The 17,030-nt window shown below is 39.2% G+C and overlaps 1 protein-coding gene across 1 annotated transcript; it reads right to left on the reverse strand.

The window, feature by feature from the left end:
- Window positions 1–543: 543 nt before the first annotated feature.
- LOC122079285 (proline-rich receptor-like protein kinase PERK9) lies at window positions 544–13,849 on the reverse strand. Its single transcript, XM_042645635.1, has 8 exons — window positions 11,755–13,849; window positions 10,844–11,254; window positions 10,669–10,755; window positions 7,597–7,667; window positions 7,413–7,489; window positions 6,476–6,623; window positions 1,165–1,326; window positions 544–1,048 (listed from the first exon to the last, which is right to left on the reverse strand). The coding sequence occupies exons 1-8, from the start codon at window positions 12,941–12,943 to the stop codon at window positions 761–763; spliced, it is 2,433 nt and encodes an 810-aa protein (XP_042501569.1). The 5' UTR covers window positions 12,944–13,849; the 3' UTR covers window positions 544–760.
- Between the last annotated feature and the right edge of the window lie 3,181 nt (window positions 13,850–17,030).

Genomic DNA, 17,030 nt, shown 5'->3' on the forward strand with positions numbered 1-17,030 from the left:
TGATCCATACGCGTATTGTTGAAATGGCCATCCAACAATTGTTAGAACCAAAACATCAATACAAGTAGCAGTTATTGCTGTATTTGTTGGATTCAGTTCCAGCCTCTGTGCCCAGAAACCTTTGAGGATTCTAAATCAGTTGGATCAATCTTCTTACAATGACAAGAAGAGGATTCCGTGGCTTAAGGGATAGGGAATGAATGCGAAAATGAAAGAGATGGGAAGAGTATTTGTAATGGTTGAGGGTGAGGGGGCAAAATAGAGTTCTATTAAAAATTCTGAAAAATAATGGTGAATGGGAAAAGGGCTATCACAAGCACATCCGTGTAACTTTAACTACAAAATGGAAAGACAAAAGAGGGAGAGGGGTTCTCTAAGCAAGCAGGGTACTCCAAACCCTCTCACATTTATTTTTTAATCACTATTTCTTACCGTAAAAACATTAATAAAATAATACATGCGAGGAGGCATGGTATACAGCACCTTAGGCTCAGAGAGCCTCCCCACACCGCCGCCCAAAAAAAAAAAATTTACAGGATAATATGCAACTGGATGCCTCGAATCAACCTGATTGAATGATCTCAAATATCCAAGTCCCAGCACTCAATTTGGCTGGGTCCAAGGCCAAACATTTGTATTAGATCCTTTCCACATTTACACCCAAAAAAAAAAATTTACAACGACCGACCTGCAAGCAACCTTATTGTCCCTTAAGCTCCTCTTGCCCATCCCTGAACTGCTGTCAACTGGATCTCTCTCTTTACAACCCATATTCTTGGCTCTTCCCATATTCTCTGCTTGTCCCATCTTCTAGGCTTCCCCCATATTCTCTGCTAGTTCCATCTTCTTGGCTTCTCCCATATTCTCTACTCCTCCAGCTATTTTCGCTTAAAAAACTTGAACTGTAGTGTTGACTGCCAAACGCCATCCTCTGAAACATTCTGATCTCTGCAGATTGCTGTGCAGAATCAAAGACTTCGCTTTTGCCTGGTCTCATTCCATTTGACAGATCTGCAGAGTCTCCTACACAGTCCAAAGCCCGTACCACCTGAGGAAAAAGAAAACATAACTCTTGAACAATTTCAGTTTCTACCCAAAGTAAGGCAAACAGACATTTCAATGCAAGGTTTTGAGTCCACGTTAGCAGTGAAGAATATAAATTACCTGCCCCATTCGAGGTCTCTTCACAGCTGAATGACGGATGCATGCTGCAGCTGCCTCAATCATCCGGAACATCTCTTCTCCTACATAGTTATTTTCAAGCCTTGGGTCTGCCAACCCTTCAAAGTCTTGACTATTAAGCGCTTGACTAAGCAACGGCCGAGCCTGAAAATGACTTCACATTTTAGTAAAACTATAGTTTAACATGTTCCCAGGGATTCCATCACATTAGATTGCAGATTTCTTCTCTGATAAAATTCGAAAAGACAGACATGTCCAGATGAGATTTATGACAACTGGGGAAAGAAAAAATAGAGGTACATGATCCACAACAGACCACACCCTACCACGTGCTGTCAGGAACATGATTTAATTTGAGAACTTGATTGAGGAATCCTCACCTCTTGGTCTCTCTCTCTCTTTTTCTTTTTTTTTTTTTTTTTTGGAGGGGGGGGGGTGTTGGAGCTGAAAAGCCCAACCCAGGCCCTGTTGGGCTAGGGCTTGCCGGGCCAGACTTGCACCCCTAGGATGAATATTGTGCCTTCAATTGGCATAGTGCAGATTAATTCTCAATCAGACCTGTCCTTGCTCTTTTGCCCTTTCTGTGGTGGCTAAAGTTGGGCCTTCTACCCTATGTGAAATATATGTTCTAATGGGATTGTCACAATCATAATATCTTCAATGCGCTTAAGCAAGTTGGCATTTTCATTTCATGTGTATTTTTTCCCCATAAAAACGAGAAATTCAATCAATATTTTGCTGGATGAAATGATGCATAATTTTCAAGAAAAAAAAAATCAGATGACATGGAATTCTCTCAAGAATTTCAAGAAAATACTTAACTTGACATTACTCTCTGTCAGCTTAGAATAACACATCCACTTGTATGAGTGTGTGTTCATATGTACTATCATAACATATCTGATAAATTCGAGAATAAAATAGGTTTTTTTTTTTAAATGTTTGACAGCAAAATAGTTAGTGCAACTTTGAAGGCTTCACTTGTTTTCATAGATAGGAACCACAGTGCTTGATGTGGTTTGCACTGTGGTTTGAACTTCGAAGTCACCTAGGAGATTAGGGTTTAGAAACCAACATTCAATTCCGGGATCGCAAGAAAGTAGGAAACTGATGGTCAGATCTGGCCAATATGCCGGTTGAAGGGTCTATTTAATAAGGTGAACAGAATATTAATAGCTGAGAACAATCCAAGGGTCAGATTCTTAGTTATACGAAAATCCTACAGAGGACAGGACACTCAAGAACAGAACCAGAACTTGAAGCTTAAAAGAGTTTGTTCTTAGGTAGGACTTCAGAGTCCTGAAATCAAACCAGAAAACAGAATTCCAGGATTGAAACTAAATTAAATCAGAAGATAGAGATAAAAATAATATAAAAAATACATGGTCAGGAATCACCACCAGTACCTCAACCTTGGAATCTCCACCTAGGGTTCCTGGAATCTCTATTAGGGAGCCACAGCAGGGAGGATTACGAATAACCACAGAACCAAAGGGCTGAAAACCAAATTGATTAGTCGCATTTGTGTGCAGGTCTATAGCCTCTTAAAAACATTTATAAAAATACTCAAAACTGGAATCAAACTAGACCTAAAACTCCTCCCCTCAATGGCTTACCTTGGAGGTAGTCTACTGCTACCAAAAATCGGCCTAAAATCATGGAAAGCAGCTTAAAATCAGAGAGAACAAATCCAACCTAACTAAAACATCTTGAAATAATTAATAAGCAAATAGACTCTAACCAGACTTAGTAATAAAATAATAGGAAAAGGCTGGGTATGCCGCCGGTAATACCCAGATCTGTGTCTATCTCTCCTCCTCCCCTTGGAAAAGTCCCCGATGCCCCTCCCATCCCAGCCCTCCCATTGGTAGAGCCGCTAGCTCCAAGAAAGCCAGCGGCATACCTAACCTCATCCTAAAATAAATCTCGAATCCATCCCTCCTACTCATATATTAGTGTTGGAGTTTATGTAATAGGGGGTAGTTTAGGAACTGTTCTTATATCATGTTGTCCTAATCATCGGTTTTTTCTTTTTTCCTTTCACCTCCCTAGGGAGGTCTAATGTAATTTCCCTAAAGTTCTAGTTGAACATAATATATTTGGGAAAGAGCAAGTTAGCTCTCCACGTTTTGCTCTTAGTCCACTTCTTTTTATCTCATCTTCTCTCCCTCTTCTTCCTTCCTCTCTTCTCTCTTCTTCACTCATCTCTAACCCTAGTCCTTTTTTCTAACTTGGTATCCTTGTTTCATTTTTTTTAAGTCTCTCTTGGAACCCTAGAAGCAAAGGTGTCCATTAGAGGCTATACTATGTAAGAAGAGTATACAAGAAGACCTAATGGAGTTATAGAAACAAGTTGAAGGCACTTGAAAGGAGATTTGAGGGCTACAAACATTGATTGGAGCTCACACAAAGAAGAGGAGCTCACCACAGTATTACCGCCAGCCAAAACTCCAACATTTAGGCCCATTAAAGTGCCTATTACGAATAAAAAAAGTCAAAAACCAATTGAACCAAAGGCCCAACATGTATAGAACCCAACCTAAGACTTATTTCTCTAAAATAAGCCCATTCATGTGATTATCTGCATTAATCCTCCCGAGTCTGGGGAAAAAAAATTGACACCGACCTATGCAATGACAAGGGGTTGACAGCTTGTGAGTAGCAGTCTTGACCAGTCCCAAACAAAATTGTGGTGATGCAGGGATAATAGGAATAAGTCCTCAATCCTGGGAGCTTTGTGTCAAAGAAAAGAGGCGGAAATACGAATTCTGTCTCTTCAAGAACAGCATCTTGAATCTTTGACGGTTTCTTGTGGAATGTTCTTGACTTCTTTCCCACTCTTGGCCTCACTTCCAAGTTCCACCATTACTTGTCTACTTCAACCTTGTTTTCAGTAGTATCCTCATTGTAATATCCCACAGCAGAATTTTTTATGTGCTGGCCGCCTTCTTTCTTTGAAACTTCATGCACAACCTCTTTGTCGTCGGAGGTCGCTATGACTCATTTATCTGCATACTCAAACTTAGGCTGGCATTCTCTCTTCTTCTGCCTTTGGTCGTACAAAGTTGAGTTCAGCGATTATTTGGGAATTAATTTTGATGCCCTCCCCTCTGTTGATTTATGATCTTAACAGCATTAGTAGGTTTCCTTGATCCTTTTGATCTATAATCGTTCAGTTCTCTGACCATCTCAGACAATTATTGATCGAATTTTTATGACTAACCATGATAGGGTTCCTTGGTTCACTACGGGCCATGGCTCTGATACCGACTGATATCATTCTAAGTCACCTATGACATTGGGGTTTACAAACCAATAAAAATTTCTAGAATCGCAGGAAAGTAGGAACCAAATTTGAGAGATTTCAAATATCCAACCTTAAAATCACCACCAAGGAGCCTACTGAATCACCACAGCAGGGAGCATTCTAAATAACCACAGAACCAAAGGGACAAAAGCCAAATCATTTCTCAAATTTGTGTGCAGCGCTATGACCCCTTACCAACTTACATAAAAGGCTAAAAACAAGAATCAAAACTTAAGCCTAAAACTCCTCCAGCCATTAGCTTACCTTGGGGGGAGTCCATTGTTACTAAAAATCAATCTAAAATAATGGGAATTAGCTTAAAAACAAGGCTGGACTAATAGAGACATAATCCAACCTCATTTAAAAAACCTTAATAACAATTAAAATAAGGAAATAGACTCTGGCTAGACTAACTAATAACGTAAATCCCGTATTCATCCCTCCTACCATATTTTAGTCTCATAAAATGGCCTATAACAATAAAAACCCATTGGACCAAAGGCCCAATATGCATATAACCCAAGCTAAAACTAATTTCCATTAGAAGCAGCCCATTTATATGATTTATCTGCATCAGTGCTTTTCCTGGTCTCTGCGGATTTCTTAATGCTAATACCCTAGTTAAACAATTTAATTGACCAACCTCGATACGAATACCATCTGATCATCAAATTTCACCATGTTCATCTTTTTCATGGCACTTTAAGTTCAAACAGCCTAATTCTACAAAACAACCTACAGTCTAAAGTTTCTCCACAACCATGCATTCCTAGATACATTGTTGCCACTAAAAGCCTAGGTCCCTGTTGGCTCTGTTGAGCTCAACAATTCCACCATATTCTTAGTACATTATAAAGGCTACACAGGACATCCAAGGCAACAAAAGCCAACAAAAGAATACAGCTAGCACCACTTAAACTACAAGATGCCAATTAAAACAGATTAAGTTGCACCATAGCAACATGTTGGTCATAGGTTCAATACTTGGAAACAGCCTCTCTTGCGAAGCAGTGGGTAAGGCTGCGTACACTTGCCCCTCCGAAACCCTGCAGTAGCGGGAGCCTTGTTCACTGGGTTGCTCTTTTTAAGAGAACCTTAAAGCACTGTAGAACAATCCTCACCAACTTGTCATCAGAATGTTTCTAATTGGACTTGAGAAATCTATGTAGTCCTTGAAGCACTTTAGAACAACTCTCACAACTCATCCTCAGAATTCTAATTGGACTTGAGAAGTCTATGAAGTCCTAAATTTATCATTCCTAGAAATACCATTTCCCAAGCTGCCCAAGCTTCTGAACAAATTATACATTAGATTTATAGTTTACTCAGTTTATCTCCAATTTCTATCATCTCAGCTTTCCAGAGAGATTTATATTCATCAATGGTGTTCTTTGGTAGAAGACACTCATAAATATCTGGATACTCCCTTATTCACCACAAAAGCAATGGTCTGGAAAATTTCTCAATGACAAGCCCATCTAATAGCTCAATGCTTGATATTGATAAAGGTAGGTCCATTTATTTGATTTTTTATTTGAAAAATTATTATAGTTAAAATTGATTTCTTCTTTAAAACAATAAGTAGAAAAAAATTCAAGCAGCATCAAAAGCCCTAATGTCAACACAGAAACTAAACAACTATACAGTCAAAAGTGGAGTATACTTGGTTCAACAAACTATTGCAGAATCAGTGTGATTCTATGGCACAAACCAGATCAAATTTACAGCAGGGGAAAATGAATGGAGGGTGCAGGGGGAAGGGGTGGAAGGTCAAAACTGGATATGGTATTGCCAGGATAAAATTTTCCAGAAACCAGACAAATCTTAATTAGTGCATAGTACAAATAATGGGCATGTTTACGTCCTCAGTAACATACAAAATTTCCACATAAAACACTATTATCAGCAAGATAGAATATTTTATCAAGTGAAACCAAACTGTAAGTAGAAACTAACTATATCAATGTGCACATTCATTGAACTTACCCACTCAACCAAACTCTCATCTCCTAATGGCTGAGATGCATCCACAGGCTTGCGGCCCGTAATTAGTTCTAAAAGCACAACTCCAAAAGAGTAAACATCTGACTTCTCGGTCAATTTGCCACTTGATGCATACTCTGGAGCCATGTATCTGACAATCCATCCAATGTCATTTGTGAGATGATTATAAACAATTATAAGAAAGGCATATATTCATACAATGGGGGCTCTGAAAGCAAGGCTTGGCTAAATGGCCATATCATTTCATTTACATAGAGGGCTGATGTTTCCATATCCAACCAAGATAGACAAGACACCTTCTCAGATTGGCTACATGCCAAAGTTCATGGTCCATCTCCACCGCAAGGGTTTCCTTATCAGCCATGAAAACAATTTCAAATTCTGATTTTTCAACCATTTCTCAAAGCATAGGCACATCGTAAAAAATGTTCATTCTGAAACTTACGACACAAGCACATAGTGAGGTGGACAGCACTACAACACACGGACAAAGTTTGAACACCAGTTTTATTGGCACAGCACCAAAAATGTGGACAGGTTGTGCACATCCTCTCCACTTGTCTGGAAGATTTCATCCCAACAAGTGGTTCCCGACATGGCAGAATAAAGGTTCAAAAATGTTCAGCAGTCAGCATTTCGAAAATAGTTCAACAGCTGACCTAGAAGGGAGAACTCCAATCCCTCGTAGCCATACATAATAGTTGGTCCACAAATACTGATAGCAAGCAAACAATCCGGATGATATCACACCTATCCAATGGTCAAAATAGCCACACCAGCCCCTCAAGTGGCTCAAATCAAATGGCCAATGAGCAAACATTATCTTTTTACAGAAATATCTTTCACAAACTAGTTAATTCCCAAAGAAAAATCCAGCCCAACTTTTAAACTACATTCAGAAATATTAATGATTGCCTACCCGAAGGTTCCCATGACACGTGTTGTTACATGTGTGTTTGTGTCAAGAGCCAACTTTGCAAGCCCAAAATCCGAAACCTACCATATAAGCAGACAAGAGGATAAGAGGAAGGAAATTATGAGAAACATCAGCAACTAGCAAAGAAGAAGCTCAAGAAACATCATTTCAAAAGAACTAGGCATACCTGAGCTTCAAAGTTGTTATCCAGAAGAATGTTTGAAGACTTAATATCCCTATGAATGATCCGGGGATGGCCTGAAAAAAAGATTAAAACAGAAGTCAGTAACATGTATATTCAGATGTAAATATGAAAAACAAATGTTAGTAAAAGTGGAACCACTTCTTTAAGAAATTAATGTGTTGCAAACATGTGCCACAAAGAGGTCAACGAAGCAACTTCTGTTCTATAATTTTAATACAGAATTGAGTTCCCTGTCCGGCTGCATTGCATATGCTAGCACCTCCTAGCAGTGCACATCTCTCTCCTCTCTCCTATGAAATGACATATCTGCCCCCTATTGTGGGAGGAGAAAGAGAGAGACACTAGCGTACGCTATGCAACATGGCAGCATTCTTTCAGCAGTCTTTCTCCCTTTTAAAATATACTTCATGGGAAAAGTTTTACTGAGCCATGCAATCCCTTGTGGAATCCATGGACCACGCATAGTTAGCGAAACCATGAGAAAGGGTGACGTGGCAATTCCAACTATTTGATGCTAGGGAATAGTCTGGAGTGGCCACATGTTAAATTCCATTACCCAAATTCAATCACATTCCCTCCCATGTATTGGGGACGCACTCTCTTGGTAGCGCCCTCCTAAGTGGTCCTGGATCTTTCAATGTTCATCGTTACTTGACCAACTACTTTTGGACTGAAACTTAACATATGAGCGAGCGACCTTGGGGTCTACCTCTCAACAGAATTTCAGCCCATGACCTGCCATGTACATCACCATGTTTATCACCCATGGATTCCTTTGTGGACAGACTGTCCATGAAACTCACTCACATATTTTATACAAAACTTCCATATATGTACATGCTTTTACGATCATATTTTAATACAACAACAAACTCAGCCTTATCCCAACTTAATGGGGGTCGATTACATGGATCCATGCAAAAACAAAAGGAAAAGCAAAGTGAGAATAAAAGGAAAAGTACGAGTAAATAGCACAACACCAATAAGTTAGGAAAGTCTCAGCTAAATGGGATCGGCTACATGGACCATTGCACTCCAAACAGCTCTATCAAAAGTCATACTTGGGACAAGCCCTAGACTATGCATGTCATTCCTCACTATTTTTCTTATGGCCATTTTAGGCCTATCCCTAGCTCTTTTAACTCCTTCAAAACTGAATCAGATCATTCCTCCTAACTCGGGCATCCCCAGGAAACTGAACCAGATCATTCCTCCTAACTCGGGCATCCCCAGGCCTCTGTTGAACATTTTCCTACCACCTCAAACGATTTTCTCGAAGCTTATCTTTGATTGGGGCAACTCCCAAATAAGCTCTAATGTGCTTATTCCTTATTTTATCCTTCTTAGTTTTGCCCCCACATCCATCTCAACATCCTCATCTTTGCTACACATAGATTATCTATATGGCACTTATTAACTACCCAACATTCTACCACATGCATCATATTCGATTGTACAACATTCTTATAGAATTTTCATTTAAGCTTTACAAGAATACGTCAATCACACAACACTCCGGTCGCAGCTCTCCACTTCATCCATCCCACTTTAACTCTTTGTGAAACATCATCCTTTATGTCACCTTTATATTTATGATTGACCCTAGATATCTAAAATTGTCACTTTGAAATATTCTCTCCTCAATTTTCACAATATCATTATCCATCAGTGTGACTAAAGTTCACCTCTTATACTCCGTCTTCAGCCTACTTGTCTTAAAAACTCTTGCTTCCAAGGTTAATCTCTATAACTCCAATTTGGCGTTAATCCTTGTTTTTGTCTCATCCACAAAAACAATATCATCGGCAAAAAACATATACCACAAGACCTCATCTTGAATGTCCTTGGTTAAATTATCCATGATAAGCACAAACAAATAAGGGCTTAAGGCTGATCCCTAATGTAACCCAATCATGATTGAGAATTCCCTAGCATAAATCAAACTGGTTCTACATGATAGTAGTTTCTCTTTTCAGTTTGCTTCAATAACCTTCTCCCACAATTTCATATTATGACTTGCTGGTTTTATACTACTACAGTTATTGCAGCTATGAATGTCCCTTTTCTTTCTGTAGATCGGCAACAGAATGCGTCTCCTCCATGCATCTAGCATTTTCCTTGTGTTCATAAACTTGTTAAATAGATTGGTGCCAATCGTTATGATCCTATTTTAAGAATAATAATCTCAAATGCCGTATCCTCTTGTCGTCAAGCCTTTCCTTTCGAACACAATCAAAATAACATTTATCCTAAAGAAATAGGCTTCTTGAAAACTATTATACATAGAATGACAAGACAAGAAGCAAAATAGACCTAATTTTTTCATGACTATACTCTTGCTTTGAATCAAACTCTACATAAAATGAATCCTATCCATAGTTCTCAAAGCACTAGGCAAACCAAGACAGTCGAGGGGGAGGTGACACCAACAAGCTGCCTAGGCGACCAAGGCGCCCATAAAAAATAAAAAATAAATAAAAAGTGGCCAGGACAGCTAAGCAATTGTTTGACAACTTGATCGTATCACTGACTATAAACTAGTAAGAGTTTTGCAGAACTCTCCCAATGACATTGGATTCACAAATCAACTAAAAACCATGTCAAATTGAACCAAAGATAATCTGAAATCAAATAAAGGCAACAAAAAGCAGAAATATGATGAACAGAAAACATGAAATAAAACCAAATGTTAACAAACACCTCATAAATTATGAAACCAAGTTTTCCAAAATATTTTTCCTTTTTTTTTCCGGAAGAGGACAAATAATTAAAATAAACACCAACCAGTAAACTCTTCTCATAATCCAGACAACCCCTATGGCTTCAGCATTGTCCAGTCTACTTGACCCAATTTTGGTTCCATATAGCCCCCACCTTTGGTATGAGTACAAATGACACATCTGGACCTCCCAGTTTGTTTCTGAATTCAGTAACATAAAGCAGCAGATGGATATGCTGAGTCTATTTGATGTTGGACCATAAACATCTAGAGCACGGTGCAGTGAAAGGTTCAAAAAATAATAATTAAATGCAAACAAAAGAAAGGTTGTTTACAGTCTTCATGGAGATATGCTATTCCACGAGCTGAACCAGCAGCGACCCTAACCCTTGTCGCCCAGTCCATAACTGGCCTATCTTGCCCTACAAAATTCAAAATAAAAAGTGAACATCAGCTATCATATGATAACAGGACAAGTCAATATGTGGGTAACTAAAAGGTTTATCTTACCATGAAGATGGAAGTAAACGGTGTTGTTTGGGACATAGTCATAAACGAGTAACCTCTGATGCTGTGCTATGCAGTATCCCACCAGTGAAACCAAATGTCGATGGTGCACACGACTAATAATCTCGACTTCAGCTCTAAATTCACGCTCTCCCTGTGCACCACCCACCTTCAGCTGTTTTACAGCCACCTCTCGTCCATCTGGTAGGCATCCTTTGTACACAGAACCAAATCCACCCTCACCCAACAGATTTTGCGGCGAGAACCCATTTGTAATCTCTTCTAGTTCTTCATATGTGAAACATGACTTTGAATTCCCTAACCCACCTGACTCTGTTGGCGAATCCATAAAATTACTGCCAGAGCCACTTCCCACAAGAGGAGCTGGAGAATGGGTCTTGAGAAAGGATGAATCTGAAGAGGAGAAGCGTAACCCATGTCAACTCCATTTCAGTGAGTCCAAACTCAAAGATTTATTCAAATGTAGTTGGCAAGCTTAATCAAGTACAGGGAACAGTATATCATCCATTTTGACACTGGGCCACATTTTTATTTTATTTTATTTTATTTTTTTTTTTGAGGGGGGTTAAATTTAACACTTCAATGTCCTAACAAAAAAAAAAAAAAATCTAGAATGACAAGCCGGACATGCAATGGAATTGCATAAGGTTAGGGAATCAGATAATAAATATCACTCCTTGGAAGAGCAATTCATACAATGGTACCACTATTTCAAGCCTAACATGAGAAAGATCTCCAAGTTCATGGTACCATTCAATTGTTCGTAACTTGTTTGCAGAGAAAGGTCCAATAACGTTCGAACCAACAGTCCCAATTCAAAGTTTTCGTATATTAACAACCCTAGAGATCCATATCGTTTAAAATGGACAATTGACTGTTAAGGCATTCAATACCTGATTGCTGGGAAGAGTTGTATGGTGAAGGCATAACATAGCCACCATTGTAACCGGACGTCTTTCTCTTTCGTTTCCTCAACAAACACACAACAAAGAGAACAAGAGCAATCGTTACAAAAGTAGCTACAAGAGCAATAGCCAGCACTGTACTAGTGTTACTCCCTCCACTGGAAGTGGAGTTACCAGTTGTAGTATTTGTGCTTGGACTAAAATTAGTCTTCCCAGGTGCTGGTGCTGGAAGCACTGATGAGGGTGAGGGTGGTGTTAGAATCGCTGGAGTTCCACCAGTCGATGAGTTCCTTGGAGAAGGAGCAGCAGCAGGGGGAGAAGCAGATTTGGGAGGGGAATGAGGTGGTGGTGCCCCCGTTTGACGTCTTGGAGGTGGTGGTGGTGATGGTGTTGGTGGTTGTGAGCTTGGAGGAGGAGTTCGATCTGAACTAGATGGGGAAGGTGAAGTACGACTAGGAGGAGGAGGCGAAGAATTTACCGGTGGTTTTGCTGCTGGCGGCGGAGGTGAATTGAACGGAGGAGGCGGCGAAGAATTTACAGGTGGTTTTGCTGCTGGCGGCGGAGGTGAATTGGATGGAGGAGGAGGCGAAGAATTTGCCGGTGATTTTGCAGCTTGCGGCGGAGGTGAATTGGACGGAGGAGGAGGCGAAGAATTTGCCGGTGATTTTGCAGCTGGCGGCGGAGGTGAATTGGACGGAGGAGGCGAAGAATTTACCGGTGGTTTTGCTGCTGGCGGCGGAGGTGAATTGGACGGAGAAGGAGTAGTGATAACAGCAGGCGGAGGAGGAGAAGGTGAGATAGTTTGAGGCGGAGGTGGCGATGATACAGGCGGCACAGTGGAACCTGACGGCGACGCCACAGCTGGTGGAGGGGCAAGAATAGGAGATGTTGGTGGAGGTGACGAAGTAGCCGGAGGTTGCGATTGCGGGGTTGACATTGAAGCCGTAGAAGGAGGTGAGGAAGAGGTTTGAGGAGGTTGCGTTGATGGGTTAGTAGGGGTTGCAGTTGACGGCGCCGGTGGATTCGCAGTGGAACTCGGGTTAGTAGTTGCACTTGTTGGAGCAGTCGTTGAAGGAGAAGATGGAGGAGAAGAAGCCGCTGGTGGGGAGCTAGAAGTCGAAGCTTGTGGTGGTGGACTAGCAGCCACAACTGGAGTACTTGGAGCAGGTGACGCCATCTTCCCCAAATTTCTCTGCAATCTCCTAAATCAAGTGATCCAAATCTAAAACTTCCATTAAAGTAAGAAACAAACGGCAACGCCAAATCTCCAAGATTTCCGTATCCGCGTAAAACCTTCCATACGTTTTGCTCCAGAAACCCAATTTTCAAACTGTGACCAGAAGATTAACAAACGATTCTTTACCCAAATCCAAACGAACGAACGAACGATAACCAAGAATTCAAAGAAACCCGGAAGAAGAAAAATATTTCCAGATGCACAGCATCCTCACCAAAATTCTTGAGCAAAATCAATTCAAATCCCAATACTTGGATGAACAAATGCAGTATGAAGAGATTACCAAAAATGGCAGAGAATGAAAAGACAATATATTCCAAAAGGCTTTAAATGCCAAAATCCTACATATCAACTTCTCTACAACTCTTTCTTCTTCAGCTGTTGATGTTTTTCGGATCTCCTCCTCCTCCTCCTACTCCTCTTCCTCTTCCTCTTCCTCTTCCGCTTCCTCTTCCTCTTCCTTTCCTTCCAAGACTTCTAAAAGTTGGAATGGGATGGTTTGAATTGGGGTCGATTTCAGAAGAAGTTTATTCTCTCTCCATGTGAAGAAAGAATTAAGGAAAGTTGATTAATGGATATGAACATAGGAAAAAAGGTTGAAACTTGAGACTCAAAGCCAAGAGCAAAATGAGAGCGACTTCACTTCATAACTATTTTCCCTAGGCCCCAGATACACAGTAACAAAGAAGAGGAAAAAAAAATATGGAAAAGATCAAAAGCGATCAAAATGATCATAATCACAGGGAAATTCAAAACGCTGATGTTTAGTTTAACGGTAAATCAAAATCCCAAAAGTCTTTTTCTTGGAGGATATTGATTGATTTTTTGACCCCCCATTACTACTACTAGAGGAATCTCCTCTCTCTCTCTCTCTCTCTCTCTAAACTGAATACAACCTTCCTAAATTGTCAATAGTTCAACTGTTACCTGGTCGGTCATGAAGAAATGAATAATGTTTATTGAAATTCTTCTGTACGTTTGGACTTTTGTGCTTGGAGCCCCGAGTCTGAGTTGTCATTTAAATCTAAATCCAGGTGGGAGAGAAAGAACGCTATCTAGTCGTCAAATAGGAACATATGTTTAGGCATCCAACAGATGGGTGTGGTAGTCATTTTATATCCCCGCGTTTGGATGGGTGGGGGATCATCACCAGATACTCTAGGCCATCAAATGTATATTTATCTTCATTATCTCATAGATTAGTTAAATTTCACAGAAATTGCATCATTAGATAGTATTCTTTTTTTTTAATTTAATTATCACCTTTAAATACACACATGTGGATATAAAAAAACCACACTGCCTTAGAAAATATTTCGGTTTTTTCTTTCATTTTGTTTGTGTATTTATTGTTTCTTACAACGGACCAACAGGGTTTTTTTTTTGCTTTTTTACTTTATGATCCCACATTTAACAAAAAAATAAAAGGCAAAAAGAGAAGAAAACATACCATAGCAATAGTAACTTAGTAACACAGGGTCCACAATCTCGGCCACTGATCCTGGTCAAGAAAAGCCAAAGTTAAGGTGCTTATAAAAATATCTAAACTGGCGCAGGGTTTCATTACTCTAATTGTGGAAATCCTTTGCATTAAGCACTCTCACTAACATCGAATAAGGCAGGATGGGTGTCGGTCCTAATTTTTTTATAGGGGGCTTTGTTGTTACTTCTTTTGACTTTGGCGCACCAAAACCTGAAGAAAGCCATGGGAATGCTCCTCGGAGGCATGATCGAAGATTTCTCAACTGATTGTCAAAAAGCTGATCTGGCTCCTCGCCAATGCGGCATTTAAAAAATTGGAAGGATCGGACATATACCACGGAGAGGATCATTTTTCTCCCAAAAAATAAAAAATAAAATAAGAAGCATCTGAAGGCTGGAAGGATTTAAACACTTACTCTAATATATAGCCAGATCTTTAGGTCAGACCGACTATGAGAGTTATTTAAAGATGTATTTAATGATATTGATTTAGTGATGAAGCCAATTCTCCAAGATGTCTTTTGAAACAGGATTGAATTATGTATCAGTGTCTAGCTATTTCAAGTATGAAAGTTTGCCCTACTTCCATTTTTATCAATCATGGCTGACAAAACTTTGTAATGCTTCATCTCCAACCTTTCCTCGTTATCATGAATGTTTATCTATCAAAAAATTTAAAAAAAAAAAAAGATAAACTTTTTACTATTTTCTTCAATAGTTTAAATTACAAAGTTTTTTATCCAAGAACAGCCCTGAACCATAAACACAAGGACTTGGCAGAGGCAAGGTTATCAAATGGGTCAAACCCAAATTTGATCCAAATCAGTTCAATCCAATGAGTGCTAAGCTAATTTTTTTGGTGAAAATAGAATAGGCTCAAGAGTTGATTCAAGTTGAGATATGAAGAAATAACTAAGAATTGGATTGATTCGATTCTGATTCAAACACTAACAACTGGTATCGGTGAAAATCGGTATTGATGTTAACTGATTCCACTACGAATTGGCCGAGTCACCGATTCACCAATCTGATCCCCAATTTATAAAACCCTAGATAGAGGGCCAAATATAACGAACATGTTCTCCAATTATTACCTAATTGGATCCTCTAAATCATCAATTCATCATGTATTAATTTTGGGACCAACTTTTGTTCAAGCTATTGTGAAAAGGAGGAATGATCATTGCACTTCACGCCCCATTTTTAAGGGGTAGGAGTAATAATGCTGATTGGAGATTTGTGGTAAACTCCGCCTTAATATTGGTCTTTGGTGGGGTAGGGTTCTACTGGCATTGGAATCTCCCATAATTCAATTGAGACATTGGGGACTGAGCCTCACGCGGTCACGCCTTGTATATAAGAAGGTTTCACAAGGTTAATAGAGACTAAGAAACAAACAGTAGCTTAGTTTAATATATAGTGGCACCTTTAGTTTGAAGAGTTGACATTCAAGGGAGGAAGTTGTGAGATTGAATTTTATCTTATACATATGCATATGCATATACATATATATATATATATATATATAAATAAGTGGATGGATGAATATAAGGCTTTGTTTGATACTGTTTTTGAAGATTTTTCGTTCTATGAAAACAAAAAAACGGAATAAAGCGTTTGGTGCATTTTATAGTGGGTTTCGTTTTTTTTTTAACAAAAAGTGAAAAAAAAAAAAGAGAGAATTGATGGAACGATAAAAGGTAATTCCGTCATTCTAATCTTGTTTTTAAAAAAAAAAGGAATTTTGACACAGAAACTGAAATTTCCGTTTTTTACACGAAACATCATTTCTGGAATAGAAACGTTATCAAACGCAGCCTAAGAATAGGTAGCCATTGGCCCCACTAATGCCTAGTAGGCAGGCCATTGGCCAGCTATCCTCAGTGAGAGAGAGAGAGAGAGAGAGAGAGAGAGTATAATCCATCTTTTTCTCTCCTTATTTGTTATACTAATTTGACATTTTTACAATTCCAAATTGTCTACAGTGAGGCGGTGAGGTTTAGTGAACATCCAACGGCTAAGGTGTAACCACATGTCAATATGGTATCTTTAGTATTTACTATCATATTAATAAGACCAATCTATTTTTGTGAAGTTTATGGATAACACAAAAACTGTTTATGCCTCACAAGGGTACCATTCTTTGGGATTTATCTTTAAATTCCAACAATTTATTAAAAAAAAAATTCATTGTTTAACTTTAAATTTTGAAAAATGCAATGCCTCATGAAGGTGGTGGAACAACGAGATCCAGGCCGCCATTAAGATAAAAAATGATTGTTTTAGAAATTGAAAGAGGACCAACGAAAATGAAGATAGAACAAGATACCATAAAGCAAGGAATGAGGCTAGGAGGATTGTGGGAAAGCTAGGGCAAGGAAGTATGATGATCTATGTGAGAACCTTAATACAAAGGAGCAAGAAAAAGAGATCTATAGAATAGCTAAAATAAGAGAAAGAATAAGCAGAGACTTGGACTAGGTAGATGCATCAAAAGCGAGGAAGGTAGTGTGCTTGTACGAAATGAGGACATTATGAAGATATG

This window comes from Macadamia integrifolia, chromosome 5, assembly GCF_013358625.1.
Source record: "Macadamia integrifolia cultivar HAES 741 chromosome 5, SCU_Mint_v3, whole genome shotgun sequence".
In the NCBI taxonomy this organism is placed as follows: Eukaryota; Viridiplantae; Streptophyta; class Magnoliopsida; order Proteales; family Proteaceae; genus Macadamia; species Macadamia integrifolia.